General features: G+C 35.9%; 1 protein-coding gene across 9 annotated transcripts in view; it reads right to left on the bottom strand.

Annotated features, from left to right (window-relative positions):
- The window catches only part of LOC127432191 (multiple C2 and transmembrane domain-containing protein 1-like), a 491,532-nt gene extending 479,663 nt beyond the window's left edge, over positions 1 to 11,869 (bottom strand). For 7 of the 9 annotated variants that reach the window (XR_007895716.1, XR_007895715.1, XM_051683066.1 and 4 more), the window contains exon 1: positions 11,262 to 11,868. Coding sequence is in view for 7 of the 9 variants with exons in the window: in XM_051683066.1 (XP_051539026.1) it covers positions 11,262 to 11,765 (504 nt within the window). In the remaining 2 variants the exon portion in view is untranslated. Of the gene's footprint in view, positions 1 to 11,261 lie in introns of all 9 variants that reach the window. The other 2 variants (XM_051683110.1, XM_051683164.1) reach the window with 2 other exon arrangements.
- Between the last annotated feature and the right edge of the window lie 4,451 nt (positions 11,870 to 16,320).

The raw sequence follows: 16,320 nt of genomic DNA, 5'->3' as shown, positions 1-16,320 counted from the left end.
ACAGAACAAAATCATGATGCCACAACTTCCTGTTTCCTCATAGTCCTTCCTGCTTGCATTAAGCTGTGCAAAAAGAGAAACATTAACTCAAAAACAACTCTTTAAAAATCAGAAATACAATACAATATGAAAATGATTCTGTAAAGCTGCTTTAGAACAATATGTATTGTAAAATGCACTATAAAAATAAAACTGAACTGATTTACTTCCGGCAGAGAACTTCACAATGAATTACTGATGTACACAGAACAGAACAAAACAGCAGTGCAACAGCTTACACCAAACAATCAGTGAAGAATGAGATTAATTTAATACAGCAGATACACATTCCCTAAATAATACATATTCACACTTATGCACTTACACACTCCATTTCGGATTGACAGGTTCTGCTCCAGCACACTCCGTACAGAGTTCTAATGACCAAGGTAGAAATCCAAAATACATTTAATCCAGTCAGTCTTTGTAAAACTCACTGAACCTTCAGAAACCCTGCCCTTTATTGCATAAAGCTCATACACATTCATTAGCCCTTTTAAGACATATAGCAAAGAATCCACACGAGAAGCAGAGATGTGTTTTCATACAGGTTCATTTGCAAGTGCATTTAGATCTAATTTTGATAACTGCCATTGAGCTGCAAATGTATCCTCCGGATTACCATGTTAAAACGTTTAATAAAGAGATGCCTTTATCTTGTGAATATTCACTGTCCACCTGTTCCATTCTAAACATGTTGCCCATGCCGACTACACCCGACATCAGAGTTGTAGGGTTAAATTACAGTTTGCCTCATTCTAAAATAACCCTACAAAGTCCTTTCATCATCTAATGGGTTAGCTACTGTTTGATAAAAATTAAAGCAAAGAAGAATTTTTTTTTATAGTGCAGCTACTCCATATGCTTTTAAGAGGCCGACAGAAGTAAACATAGTCTAATGAACATAATATATGCATCATATATATGAAAACATATACATTACCTAGACACAGATTGAGTGTATTGATTTACTGATTGCTTTGAGCGAAGAACGGTTCTTACTTAATAATGTACAATTAATTAAGGAAATTGCTTGCAATCAAGTATTAAACCAACTACATGTCTGAGCCACTGGTTTAAGCCTTCAGAAAAAGAAAACAAATTATTTTATGCTGATTAGTTGCCTGTCTCTGTCATGTGCTGTATATATATTTATATACATACATATATTGTATCGTACAATACGATGCTCCCGATTCAATACCATACCATGTATCATACGATATATAAACAAATACATTATAGTGTTATTAAATCCAAGCACAACAACATTGAGAGCTGCAAAACAGTCTCCTCTGTGGAGAGGCAGCACTGAGCACCCACAGGAAACCAGAGCAAAACACATAAGTGAGAAGATCGATGGCAAAAGCAAAGTAATTGTGGGTTTCTTAAGTTGTCAGTTTTTTGAATAAGCTGTTTTTGATAGTTTTGAGGGCCTTGTTGTGCATATCACGCTCAGCTTTGAGAACAACACTTGTTCATATTGGATAAGCCGGTAATAACGCAGTAAATTTTACATGCAAAGTGAAACCGGGGGAAGAGGGCAAAACAATTATGCGTGCCAATCGGTTTTTGCTCAAACGGCTTAATAATATTGGATTATGTGTAGATGTCCCCCTCTCTTATTTCAAGCAATTTGATAGCATAGTGAAGTCCTTTATTTGGAATGGTAAGTGCCCCAAGTTAAATTTCAATAAGTTACATAGGCCAATTGACAATGGTGGGTTAGGCCTACCCAAGACTTTGTTTTATTATTATGCGTTCGGTCTTAGACATTTGGCTCATTGGTCACTTCCACCTGAGAGAGCTCCTCCCTGGTTTTGTACTGAAAAGGAAGTTCTTGCCCCTATCTCGCTCGCCACTGCAAAGCCTTTCGATCAAACTAGCCGGAGAGGTTAAGTCTCACCCCGTTATTTTGCATTTGCACTCGATATGGACAAAAGTGTCCAGAGTGTTTAATTCGGATATTTATTTAAACGTAGCCTCGAGCATATGGATTGTGTGTGTGTTATGTTGGACCACAGGGGTGTTCGTTAGGGGTCAGGGTGGGATTGTATTAGTAGGGTTTAAATGTAAAATGTTGATTCTTTATATATGTGTTGAGTTTTTTTCCACTGTCATGTGCATAGGAATCAATAAAAATGTTAATTACAACAACAACAAAAAAGCAGCATTAAAAAAAATGAATAAAAAAAAAATAATAATATTGGATTATGTACAAATTAATAAAGCCAGAGGTCAGGTTCCTCTAAAGATTTTTTTCTTTTTTTTTCTCACCACTAAATAACATTGAAAGGAGTTTTTCCTTGCTATAGTCACTTCAGTTATTCATAGTGTTTTTAAGCTTGTTTGCTTGTGACGTTCATTCACCTAGTGCACTGTAATCTACTGATCTGTCTATTCTTAATTCATTGGTTTAGAAGAGTATATTTATATACTTTATACTGTATATATTCAAATTACAGAAGATGGAAAAATATAAATATTTTTTCTTCATTGACTCAATGGCAATTAAAATTTTAAATAAGTTAAAAGAGTTCATTTATGCTATGTTAAAGTCAAAATTGACCTTAGTAACATGTTACTGATTTTATTGTGCATGTTATTCATTGTTGCATGTTTTTCAAAGAAAAATGTTTGCCTTCTAAATCATTTATCAAAATAATTTTTTATATTTTAATTATATTTTAACTTGCTCTGTCCCTAAATGAAATTGCATTTCAGTTAAAATCACCAAGCTGTCTTATTTTTCAACACCTCTCCTCTATATAACCAACTCTTCCAGTATGTAGAGACCATGTCCTGCCCTGGTCCATTCTGGTATGGAATGCTTAATCAATTCCTAATGGGTAGCATGAAGACTACACATTTTTTCTTGTTAAAAATCCTGTTTCTTGTGGAAATATGACACTTTACACAAGTCAGATGGTTGTGTACCATGACACAGGAATTGCAGTTGCAGTCCAAAATAGTGAATCTAATCAAAGTATAGACAAAAGTTACAAACTAATGCTTTTGTGCTTCTTCAAGAATGAATCAAATGAGTTTGCAGGTTGGTGCCAACATGATCACATGGAAAGTCAGCATGTTGTTTCTGAGAGATCTAGTACCCTAGGATCGGGCACATTATGCAGACTTACTGACAAGCGGCATCTGCCATCATACATTATTGCATCAGCTCCAGCTTTTTTACCTTCCCTTGTAACACGAACAGAACCGCTTTGAATCAGCAGCGTGGGAGACCTGGGTCCGTATCCCACACTGACACCATTTGTACATTTGTACTCCACTAATGGTTAGATTTTAGTTTGAGGTTTGGGGGTTAAGTTTATTAAATAGCATTCCTCTTCACTGTATTACATCCCGTACAGCTGAAAACAACTTGCTTCTCAACTTATTTTGGCACCCCTCCATGGACATTTCATCCAGTAAATGGAACTCACACGTGCCCATACGTCCAACAACACTTACTGCTTTAGCCCCACCAATGTTTCGAAATTCAAAAAGCACAGACTAGTTTTACCTAAGAAATGTCAGCCTACTTTGTTTCTGATTTCACTATGAAATCAGTCTGTTGGAATATGCAAAAATCAGTGCAACTGCACAAACTGAAAGATTTAAGGGTAACATTTATTATGCAATTTCTCTAAATGTAACCTAGGCTTTATTCAAGCTGTCAAACAACAAAGTGACGAACTTTTTTCTTACAAATTCCCTACAGCCTATTCAATGTATCATCTAGCCTAGCCAAAACTCAACAATGTATCTCTTGACAATTTGGGTTGAATTTAATGTAATGTAAAACTATGTGAGTGGCACTCGATGGTGTGATAAAATTTTGAGCAGCCCCCAAAGTCATAGCTGGGCGCTGCCAACAAATGCTGAACAGCAGAGGCGATGTGCGTACATTCATAGAAAACAATGATTTCAAATTTTAGTACACTGTATGTTGTCTGCCTTTCGTTTCCGTTGTGTGACCCCCTTTGAGGTACACTCAGTCTTCCAGAAACATAGTAAGGACCTGAATTGAAGATGAATCTTCTTGGACATAAAGGAAGATAGACCATCTCCTTCCTGCCAGTGTCTAGTTTTGCTCTTAAAAAAAGGTAATCTGTAACCCCTATCTCTCCACAGAAATCAACATTTGAGATAACATCCCTATACAGTCACTACAAATAGAAAAAAACGCTTGAGTCATCCTGGATTGTGCTTCCATCTCATTTGTGCAGGGCATGAGGATATCATAAAAACATTTCAGCTCCGGGGAAAGAAACCAATTTATATTAAGCCAAACGGCCTCATGTGATCCACGCATGTTTAGATAATTTTCTATGTGCCTCTGTGGGGAGGATGTTGAGGGTGACAGGAGAGTGTGATGGTACAGAACAGAAAGTTGAGTATTCATGTCTGAAGAAGACACAAGTAAACAGGGGGCCGCACTACTGTGGTTTACCACTGTGTATGTCAGGAAATGTGACTTAAACATCTTCTCGCTACCAATAAACTGACTGAAGGAGGGTTATTCACAGGTTTTTAAGCTTGTTTGCTTGTGACATACATTCAATGAGTGCAATGTAATCTACTAATCTATCTACAGTATTCTTAATTCATCGGTTTAGAAGAGATGCTACTACGAACAACTGATCTAACTCAGACTTGATATATTTTATATATGTAAATCAGAACTGCAGAACTAACAACATGAAAGTTAGGTTGGTGATCTACAAATCCTAGTCACTTCCTGTAAAGTATTTCACATATTGTCATTAAACTGATTGTTTTCCACTTGCACTGGACTGCTAAAGCTAGCATGTGGCTAAGCAGTTGACATATCCTATGTATTAGAACCCATAATCTCTTATATACATCTGTATACTATACAGATATACAGTACTTTATACTGTATTGTATAGTTATACTGTATACTGTATAGATGCTAGCCCTCACAAAACTCGAGAGTTCATGGCAAATTTGCCGCAAACTTGCCGCAAATTCGCCACAGATCATTTTCACATAAAAACGAGCTTTGCGGCAAACTTGTGGCAAATTTTCCATTGTTGCCAAAGGTTTGCCGGAGGTTCACCACTACTGATGAAGAGCTGCAAACATCTGGCAAGCATTTCATCAAATTACAAGCTCCTTTGCATGTGAAAACAACGAGCAGCAAATTTGCAGCAAGTTTGCAGCTAGTTTCAATTTTTTGAAAGCGAGCACACAACAAAAGTGAATAAAAGCTATTAAGTTTCACAGCAAGTTAAAGGAATATTCAGTGTTTGATACAAGTTCAGCTGAATCGACAGCATTTGTGGCATAATGTCGATTACAGCAAAAAAAAAAAAAACATTTGAATTGTCCCTCCTTGTCTTAAAAAAAAAAAAAAAAAAAAGCAAAATCAAAAATCAAGGTTACAGTGAGGCACTTACATTGGAAGTAAATGGGCCAATCCATAAATGTTAAAACACTCACTTTTTCAAAAGTATAGCCACAAGACGTAAGCAATATATGTGTTAACATGGTTTTAGTGTGATACGTAAAATCGCTTAGCCTACTAATTTTTTCTGTATAAAGTTATATATAATTGTACAACTTCGTTACCACGACGACGTATTGGCGTAAACCCTAAAACAACTGTAAGAATGGTGATTTAAACAACTTGTCAGCTCAAATAATATTCAAGTGTTAACAGAAGAATTCATGTAGGTGCTTTTACAAAATTATAAGCAAAAATGGGCCCTTTTCACTTCAGTGTAACCTCAATGTTTTGTTTTTTTTAAAGAAACGGAGGGACAAGTTGAAATTATTTTTGTGATTTGTGGTTTTTTGAGCTTAATTTGTATTGAAAATGGAATATTCCTTTGAATCACTGTCAATCAGTATAAGTTCAATATGATCTTACAGTGTGACAGTAAGATCAGTGTAACTATTTTCAAAATGACCTAACATTAATTAGTTTATTAGTGGTGCATGCTTAAATAAACTCCTCAAATGAAGTCACTCATTCAGTACTATTTTTGCTACGGACGTGAATCATACCTCAAATACGGCTCATTGAGAAAAGGTGTGCTTTTACTCTTCTAAGAGATCAGACTTACGATTTTCACATGGAAGACAATTAACTGGTGAAAAAATCCCATAGACTTGCATTGAAGACGGGACATGAGTCATATCTTTGGGACCAGAATATCATTGAGACTTTTGGGGTGGGCCCTTTTGATTTTAGCCAATAAGAAACCACCTTCTAACTACCTAGAACACCCTAGCAACCATCAATGTGCTTAAAACACTGAGAACACCTTAGCAACCACATAGCAGTGCCCTGGCAACCACCCACCACACCCCAGCATCATGGTGGTGAGTTTTGCAAGCACCACTCACATTTTCCTCAAACGATGTAAAAATCTAGTTTTGCTTAATGTAAGCTGACATGACATTAGCAATGAAAAAAGTTACATTCTAACACCACTGCAGAATATATGCTAAAAAGGAAGCCTAAATTTAAATGAGGACACATGTAAAGTGAATGTTCATTTTAGCTTTGGCGTGACCTGTTGTAGCCATTAATAGTGCAGCATGTGTTTCAGGAAATGATGAGGACTTTCGAGGGACAGAAGTAGGGCACCTAATAAAGACTGGAAAATGAGGTGCAAAGGCCTTTTCACCCTATCAAAACTTTTAAAACTTCTCTTATCAAAGACTAACCATCTACCACTTGATGTAACCAACTGTCCTGAAAGAAAACACAGATCTACAGTAGTGCCAACTGAGATACACTTTTCAGTTCTTGCCACTGTAGTTTTCTTGGACTGAAATTTAATCACATCGCTTTCTTTGAAAGCAGCCAGAGCCAATTAAATTAAAGGCAATTAAAGACTATGAAGCCTTGACACATACCGTGCTAAAACAAGTCAGCAAATTAGCAAAAATGAGAGCAAGGAAGTATGTTACCTGCCAGAAGCTTTTTCCACACTATTAGATAGTGACAGAAACCTCCATTGTGAGGTAATAAAAACATGATGAAAACAGCACAAGAGGAACAGCATGAGTTATACACACTGACTCTTCACTTATGACCTTGTATAATCTGTTCTGCTCTAGATAGAGATCACCCAGATCTATACCTAGCAATATCTTTAATTCATGGTCACAAAGCCCTCTCTGTTAAATTTTTCAAACAGAACAGCATAGAGGAATAGGAGCTGAGTATGGAAGCAAGGTATTATATAAGCGGAATAGAGGGAAAGATATGGGAGAGGGTTTAATTATGGATCAGACGAGATGGGTCACTGACTCTTTGATTGTCTTCTTTGCATTACATGCCAATGAACGTTTGTAACCCACATACCATGTTGTATGCATTAAAGGTATATTCCAGGTTAAATGATCACAGTTTGAAGTCTATCACCAGCATCTGTAGCAGTCAATTGTAAAAACTTTTTTCTTTAATAATCTTTATAATTTGATCTCTAGAGATGTCTAAATTTGACATGGGACTACTTTTCTAGGTGGATAAACTTCTGGTTATGTGTTGCATAATTCCTAAGGGTGGAGTTTTGCTCCATTGATATTGTGTACTGTTAAAATGAGCCTTGCATAAATATCTGAGACTTATCCAATAAACTATAGCGCTATATGCAGAGCCTAATGTGAACTGCCTACGTTAGTAATAGGATTGTTGTTGTAAAGATGCTTACAACAGTGATGCAACTATGGGTTAACATCTGCTATCTGATAAACATACCCCCTGAGCTTGAGGAAGGTGGACAGTATGCTATTGACCAGGTTGTAAACCAACCCAGATCCAAATGGAAATCCATTATCTGGCTGACAAATTATCTCCATAATGCTGCTAGCACTGTGAAAGAGCAAAATATATTAAGCATTACTCTTTCTCAAGCATTACATCTGACACTATGTAATCTCACACGAACATCTCCTAAGCAGTATTCCTGTCTGTTCGTTACAAACATTGCCAGTGGGGATTCACAAAATAATGGACCATTATAATGACTTCAACAGATTCACAAAATAATTTATTGATTTAGTCCAATAAACACGCTTCCCAACAAGTTCTTTCAATTCGAAAGTGAACATTTAAATAGTAGTTTTGACCAGGGAATCACTGTGAAATGATTGTGTCTCTGCATTTTCGTTGACTGATGCAGTACATAAAAAAGGCTCAATTGCCTGTCTAAAAAATTATGTAATTATACCAGCCTAAAGACACTTAAAGGGATAGTTCACTCAAAAATGAAAATTCTCTCATCATTTACTCACCCTCATGCCATCCCAGATGTGAATTACTTTCTTTCTTCAGCAGAACACAAACAAAGATTTTTAGGAGACTATTTTAGCTCTGTAGGTCCATACAATGCAAGTGAATGGGTACCAAAATTTTGAAGCTCCAAAAGCACAAAAGGCAGCATAAAAGTAATCCATATGACTCCAGTGGTTAAATCCATGTCTTCAGAAACTATATGATAAGTGTGAGTGAGAAGAAGATCAATATTTAAGTCCTTTTTTATGATCAATCTCCACTTTCACATTCTTCTTTTGTTTTTGGCGATTCACATTAGTCATGCATATCACCACCTACCAGGCAGGGAAGAGAATATATAGTAAAAGAGGATTTAAATATTGATCTGTTTCTCACCCACAGCTATCATATTGCTTCTGAAGATATGGGTTTAACCACTGGAGTCTTATGGATTACTTTTAAGCTGCCTTTATATGCTTTTTGGAGCTTCAAAGTTCTGGTCACCATTCACTTGCATTGTATGGACCAACAGAGCTGAAATATTCTTCTAAAAATATTTTTTGTTCTGCAGAAGAAAGAAAGTTGTACACATCTGGGATGGCATGAGGGTAAGTAAATTATTTTTAATTTTTGGTTAAACAATCCCTTTATACAGCAAACTATATAAATTCCTTTCAGTTCATTGACCTCTGATGCTTATACTTTCTGAGATTATAATATTAATTGTGAAACAGGTGACTTGTGGCTTCATCTTTTTATTGTTAATTAATATATGACCTGATGGGGGAATAATAGAAGATGAGATAGCAGGTGCACAGCTCTATAAAACTTAATTTCCATATAAAAGGTACAATTTCTCCCCAAAGCTTAATTGTTTAAGATTGTTGTCACTAACCATAAGAGATGGAAAACCTGAGTAAGCAGATAAGATTAATCCATCAAACACTTCAGAAGTTCACAGTGTTTTCGTTAAAGGGATAGTTCATCAAAAAGTCTCAGTCAGTATTCATTTTCATTGCACCTTTTTTGCATACAATGAAAGTCAGTGGTGACTGAGGTTAACACTGGAACAACATTAGGGTGAGTACATTTTGACAAACTTTGCATTTTACGTTTAATTATCCCTGAGGCACAGACGTGTCAATTCAAACATCCGGGGCATCAAATGTGATAACCACAAAAAGCTACTACATGTTAACAATGCTTCACCAGTCGAGAGCTCTTATTATGTGTATCTTATGTGAAAGAATTTTGTGACTATGAAAAACTTTCTCATGGGAGTGTTAGAAAAGTAATCATAACTGTTTGTTATAAATCAACGGATAAATATATAATCAATATTTTAATCTGAGAGAGAATGTACAATGTAAAATGACATCTCTAAACAATGTATGAGCTACAGTGGACACACTATGCCACACTTGGCAATGTTACATTAGATAACAAAATATGCTATCAAACCAAGTGGCTTTTTTTAGATAGCACAGCTGTACTTTTCAAGCACATCAAGAAACAATAAGCACATTTTCAAGCACATTTTACAAAAATAATATTTTTAGGTTTAAAATTATAATACGGTAGATATGCTGTTCAAAATTTAGACAAAAAGTATTTGGACACTGTCTGGTTGTCCAACATTGAGGATATCAATAGTTAATGTAGAGAACTACACCTGTGGTTACTCTGTCCCTGTGTGAACTTCAGGGTAAATTACTTCATGCATTCACTAAAACTTAGGCCTCCTTTGGGACCAGTTGGCTTAAAGGGGTAGTTCACCCAAAAATGAAAATTCTCTCATTATTCACTCACCCTCATGATATCTCATGTGTGTATGACTTTCTTTCTTCACTAGAACACATTTGAAGAAAAATAGAAAAATATCTCAGCTCATTAGGTTCTTAAAATGCAAGTGGATGCTGATCAGACATTTGTAGCTCCAAAAATCACGTAATGGAAACATAGAAGTAATCCATAAGACTCCAGAGGTCTAATCCAGATCTTCTGAAGCGATATAATAGGTGTGGGTGAGAAACAAATAAGTCCCTTTTTACTCTAAATCTCCATTAATGTTCACTTTCAGATGTGAAAGTGAAACTAAACAGGCACCACATGTGACTTTCTGATGTAAAAATGAAAGTGGAGATTTAGAGTAAAAACAAAATATTTATTATATATAATATATTTTCATCTGTTTCTCACCCAGAACTATTATATCGCTTCTGAAGGTATGGATTTAACCACTGGAGTCATATTGATTATTTCTATGTTTCCTTTATGTGATATTTGGAGCTACAAATCACCATTTGGGGCTTAAAAGATCACCATTCAATTGCATTGTATGGACCTACAGAGCTGAGATATATATATGTATATATAAATATGTGTATATATATATATATATATATGTGTGTGTGTGTGTGTGTGTGTGTGTGTGTGTGTGTGTGTGTGTGTGTGTGTGTGTGTGTGTGTGTGTTCTGCTGAAGAAAGTCATACACATCAGGGATGGCATGAGGGTGAGTAAAGGATGAGAGAATTTTCATTTTTGGGTGAAATGTCCCTTTAAGAGTGGTTTAATTATCAAAATGTTTTTATGGTCTTTTTGTGCATGAAAGAGAAAATGTGATATACTTCTGAAATAAAGTTAGTGCTTAGCCTCTATAATGAGTACACAAGAGGTGCATCAGCACCATACATTGGCAGATCAACCTGTCTTAATGTCAACTGCTGTCAAACATGCACAATACAACCACGTGGGAGCTGACCAGCCAATATTCACTATTCATGCATCACTGAGGGCCCGTTAATGACGAAACTGTCCGATCATGAATAATTTCACCACCGTGGTGAAATGTCAAGAAAGTGTCTGTTTTACAGCTCAACATGTGCACTATGTAAATACAAATGCATGATTACACAACATTACCCTCTGGTCACTTTTCTTGTGTTTAAAATTAACTCTCACACTTACCAGATCACTGGCGTTTTTAGCGAGCTCATCCTCACTGGATGCCGCTGAATCCACTACCAGCTTCTCAAAGCACGTCGAGCCCAAGGACGAGCTCTTCTGCTGGGACATCATCGCCAGATGAGACACGAGCAGCTTCGGGCTCCCGTGCGCGGATACGGAAATCTCCGGTTTACTGACTGATGCTCCATCAACAGCGGCCAGCGGTGATGTCCCGAGCCCTATACTGGCGCTCGAGTCCGGCTGGTCGCTGTCGAAAGACGGTGGAGTAGAGCAGCACAGATTGGGCTGTGAGGACGAGAAGACCCGATCCAGGACCTGTGTTTTCTTTCTTTTAAACATCCACAGGCTGCTCTCTTTTTTACCATCCCCGCTGCGTCGGTCGGAGCCCAGTTTGGGGCTTAAAAACGGTTTGGTTTTCTCCTGGAAATTCCTCCACATCCTCCGCTGGTAGGAGGTTGATTGTGGGTCTTTGGCACTCTCATCCACCTTACGCTTCTCCTCCATAGTTCTCGTCCAACAGCAGCGGCAGCAGACTGTCAGCGAGCGGAGCGCTGAACTGAAGAGCGCACACGAGCACACACGAGCGCGTACACCTCGATCACAATGACACTCGGCCACTTACAGCGCAAGCACTCTCCCTAATGATGCCACAAGTTACATTACACAGAGGTTCTTTGATACGACAATATTTCAAAAGACAAACAGTGTGATGCGTACACACCTGAAGCTTGATGTACAGTATAAACTAATACTTAATAGGCCTGTAGCTCAAATTTTGAAGTAGGCTAATAAAAAATCTGAAGAGCACACCAGCACGGGCTACCATACATAATTATGGTATTAATTATCATATACACATCATATTCAAATTATTTATGTTATATAAATTGTACATGTTAGCCTATAATATATATACAGTATCTGTCCAATCCATGATGGTTTGGTTAGGAATGAATTTGGCCAAATCAAAACTGGACTTGCTTTTCCATCTTTTATCAAGTTTAAATATATGTTTAATAAATTACATATTATATAATGGTTTGGTTTTGGCGAAAAACCAAATCTGCACTTGCCTTGTTTATTAAGTTCAAATAATATATGTTTTATAAATTATATATATATATATATATATATATATATATATATATATATATATATATATATATATATATATATATATATATACATTTTATATTATATTTACATTAAATCCATAATGGTTTGGTTTTGGACCCTGAGAATTAGATGTGCTGTTGAATAGATATTATGATGCAATTATATTATTATTCAAGCTGCCAAATTACACTATGGGATTTTGGGGTTATTTTATCATTTTATTTATGCCAATCTGAGACTTTTATAACAGTGATAGAGGAGGGGAAGCCTATTCCACACTGTTTTTAAAACATTTTACTGTATTGCCTAGTTCCAAAACCATTAACAATCCTCGGAGAACATACTTTGAAATAACAAGCTTCCCATTATGTTCCAATTCCTGATATAACAGCTTCACTACTGAGTCAGATGGAGAGAAAGGTGAATTACATTAGAACAATACACCGCTTTGTTTGTATCTATACATACCAAAGCCTAATTTAGATTTTGCTTTAATGTCTTGTTTTTGTTTTGTGGACAATATGAACAAGTAGAAAGAGTAGAAAGGAAGATAACATGTTAACAGTAGTTTTCCAGTTTCAAGCTGAGCTCAAGAGCGCAGAGATATTATGGCCATGCTATTGATTTTAAAGTGAAGGCAAAGCCAAGACACCCACAAAAACCCCACGCATGTGTCCTTTTGAAGACCTTAGATTTTAATATTATTTAATCATAACTCTAAATGTTTTAACTATTTGTGTAAGGGTTCTAATTGGTACAGAACATCACTGTGATGTTTAAAGTAAATGTAACTTATACACAGCAAGTAACAGCATTACATGAAGTTTGTTTAATTTCCCTAAAGAGACCAATGCCACTTAGGATTCAAACAGAAATATTGATTACACATTTGCTATTGCCTAATAGATGTGTTACAGTTCTCAGAAGGGAAAACATTACTGGTTCTCTCAATTGAGTGTTCATGAGGACATTAGGAGTCTGAAATGTTTCAGCATTTAATTATGCTTCTCTTCAACTTACAGTGCCATTCTAAAGCTGCCTATAAATGATAAAATCAGTCTAGCAATGCTGTCATCCTTTGCAGACCAGCGAGACAGCTAATTCGTTTTGATACCCCTGTATTATGTCTTTACATTTGTTGCATGTTAAAGTTCAACAATAAGTTGAAGTATATGAATTGCAAAATACAATGTGCATTATCTTGTAGTCAAGTGCAAAGTGACACTCCCCTCTCAGAATGTGCCATGGTAGCTAATAATAATAATAATAATAATAATAATAAAAGAGTTGCGAGGATACTGGTGCTCTCTGCTCAACATCACAAAAAGATGGAAATAGTTGTGGAACTTTTGTGCTACTGGTGTTAAGACATCACAAAGCTCCATGGCCCAATCTTGTTTGTGTAACATGTTCTTTTCTATAGAGTAATGGACTTGTTTTTAACGTGAAACTGTTATTTTTTCCAATCATTTGTGCAGAATGCTTTTACCCTGACTAGGAGTATCCGTCCCAGACAACTGATACAACATCATGACGTGGCAATGAGGATGTTCATGTACAACAAAATCGAGCAACATGCCAGCATTCCAGTTGTAAAGTTCAATTCCAGTGTTTGTGTGTGTAAATACATGTACTCAAATTTATTGTCATTTGTAGTTACATGCATGAGAACCTGTAATTTGTAACCAATAAAATCATACCTTTTAGCCAACAGACTTGCTTTAAAGTGTTACAAAAAGACACTCTTTAAAACCTATTACCTCAAAATAAGATTTGTCAATTACATCACAAAAAATATTTTGTCAAATGAGATGAGTCATCATTTATCCTCATATTCATGTTGTTCCAAACCCAAACGATTGACTTTTTTCTTTGGGAGGAACTCAAAAGGAGATGTCAGGAATTATGACAGGGACTGACAGCCTCGCTTTCATTTCAGCCTCATTAGCAGCATCTACATTTTACAGTGTATTCTCATTTTCCACAGAAGAAACTAAATAGAAAACATGAGGATGAATAAATTACAGAATTTTCATTTTTAAGTCAACCCAAAGACAATGTTACAGTTAATTTAAATTTTGTATTGCACTTTCATTTCAAGACATGACATTGTAACTTAAAAGAAATCTGACATAAAAATAAACAATCTCATATTACACATTTTAAAAGGTGTCCTGTATTGGAGCTGGAAGCTTTGGAGCAGGTGAGTCAAGTGCTCAAAGTTGATGGGCAGTACACAGGGGAAACATCTGAAAAAGATGGCAATAACCAATGAGTCAATTATCACTCTCAGAACATGATGCTGTATTTTAGAAAGGAACCCCATAATAGTATCTCCAGAAACATTCGCACAAAAGTGCTAAAATGCTCAATTCTAATAAATATTACCTTACAACTGCTTTTATTAAATACATTAACATAATGTGAAACCAAATTATTGGCATAGTAGATCCTGTACACTGTGTAATATAGGGTATTAATTTATGGTTTGTGCTCCTAAGATCATCTAATATGATTCATGTTTTATAAAGGCACTATCTGTACTTCTGATCTTTTGTAGTGTCTAGTATTGTGTCTGTTTGGATCTGCCATGTAACATTAAGAGTAAAGGTTTTGATGACACAGTTCCGTCAAGAAACTTGGTTAAAATTAAAATAGAAGATTCATACAGTCAGCCAGTTTAGTTATAAAGCTTATGATCAGGACACTCTACAAATGGGCAATTTTCAGCTGTCAACATTTAACAAGACACGGAATTGGAATTTATCTGTATGTGCTTGATTCCATGCTCATGAGAGCACTGTGACTCTGGTCCCACCCTGATAGTAAAACGAAGTGTGATTGGTTGAAGATAGAACATGCTACGATTGGTCCGAGCAATGTGGCCGTTATCTGATTGGCTTGAACAGACGATGGGTGGAGTCCACCTGTTTGTAGATTTGTGTGCACATTTTGATGCTAGATTTGTTTCAAAATTGACAAATGCATGTAGCTATCCACAAATGCACAGGAAGCGATCCACAAATAAATGCGCACGATTCACAAATGAATGCTGGACAGAGTTGTGTTTGAGAGTTAAAAAATATATTTGTAAATAATTTTTTTATTTGCAAATCTCATTTTATTTATTTGTGAATTCACTTTATTTTTGTGAAACTCCTAACATATATTTGTAAATCTCATTCTTTTTATTTGTGAATTAATTTAATTTTTGTGAAACTCACATTTATTTGTGGATCTCATTCAATTTATTTGTGAACCAACTTTCTATTTGTGAATCTCTTTCCATTTGTATGTTAATATGCAACAATTCCATCTCCATAGAAGTGTCTCTATTTCTAAAAAAGTCTACTGTAGTCTATTGCAGTCTATTGTAATTCACAGAGATCCTTAGATCCTAAAAGGAGGAGGCATGTCGCATGAGACAGCTTTGCAGCCTTACCCTTCTCATGAAAAGTAAGTCTACTGACTATATGCACTTTTATTGGAAGGTTCTGTTCTGAGAGTATTTGTCTGTTTCAGGACATACACCGAGAACTTAGAACACCAAAGAAGCAACTTGGCAAGTTGTATCATTTTATCAGAAAAAAAAGATGCTCTGTCAATGGGATTCACCTCTGTTAGATGAATACTTAATTCATGAGATCATCAGGATGAAACAGGACTCAGAGGCAGCTAATCAATATTGGTGTAGTTTGCTGGAGCCCTTGAGTCATGTTCACAACATTTAATGCAATGTCAGAGAAAACAGTGAGGAGGATGCCACTATGTTCTAATAGCTTCAACGAACATTTGGTTCTGTTAAATTGCAAAGTTTTTCAGAGTAGGTTTAATAGGTTCTTTTACAAAGTAAAGTATTTTCATAGTCTGATTACTAATCATTTGTAAATGTTGTTGTAAACATTGTAAATATGCGCATTACTCTTTAAAGAGCTCTTTAAAG

The sequence above is a fragment of the Myxocyprinus asiaticus genome, chromosome 4 (genome assembly GCF_019703515.2).
Source record: "Myxocyprinus asiaticus isolate MX2 ecotype Aquarium Trade chromosome 4, UBuf_Myxa_2, whole genome shotgun sequence".
Taxonomy (NCBI): domain Eukaryota; kingdom Metazoa; phylum Chordata; class Actinopteri; order Cypriniformes; family Catostomidae; genus Myxocyprinus; species Myxocyprinus asiaticus.
This window is presented reverse-complemented; position numbering and strand designations above follow the sequence as displayed.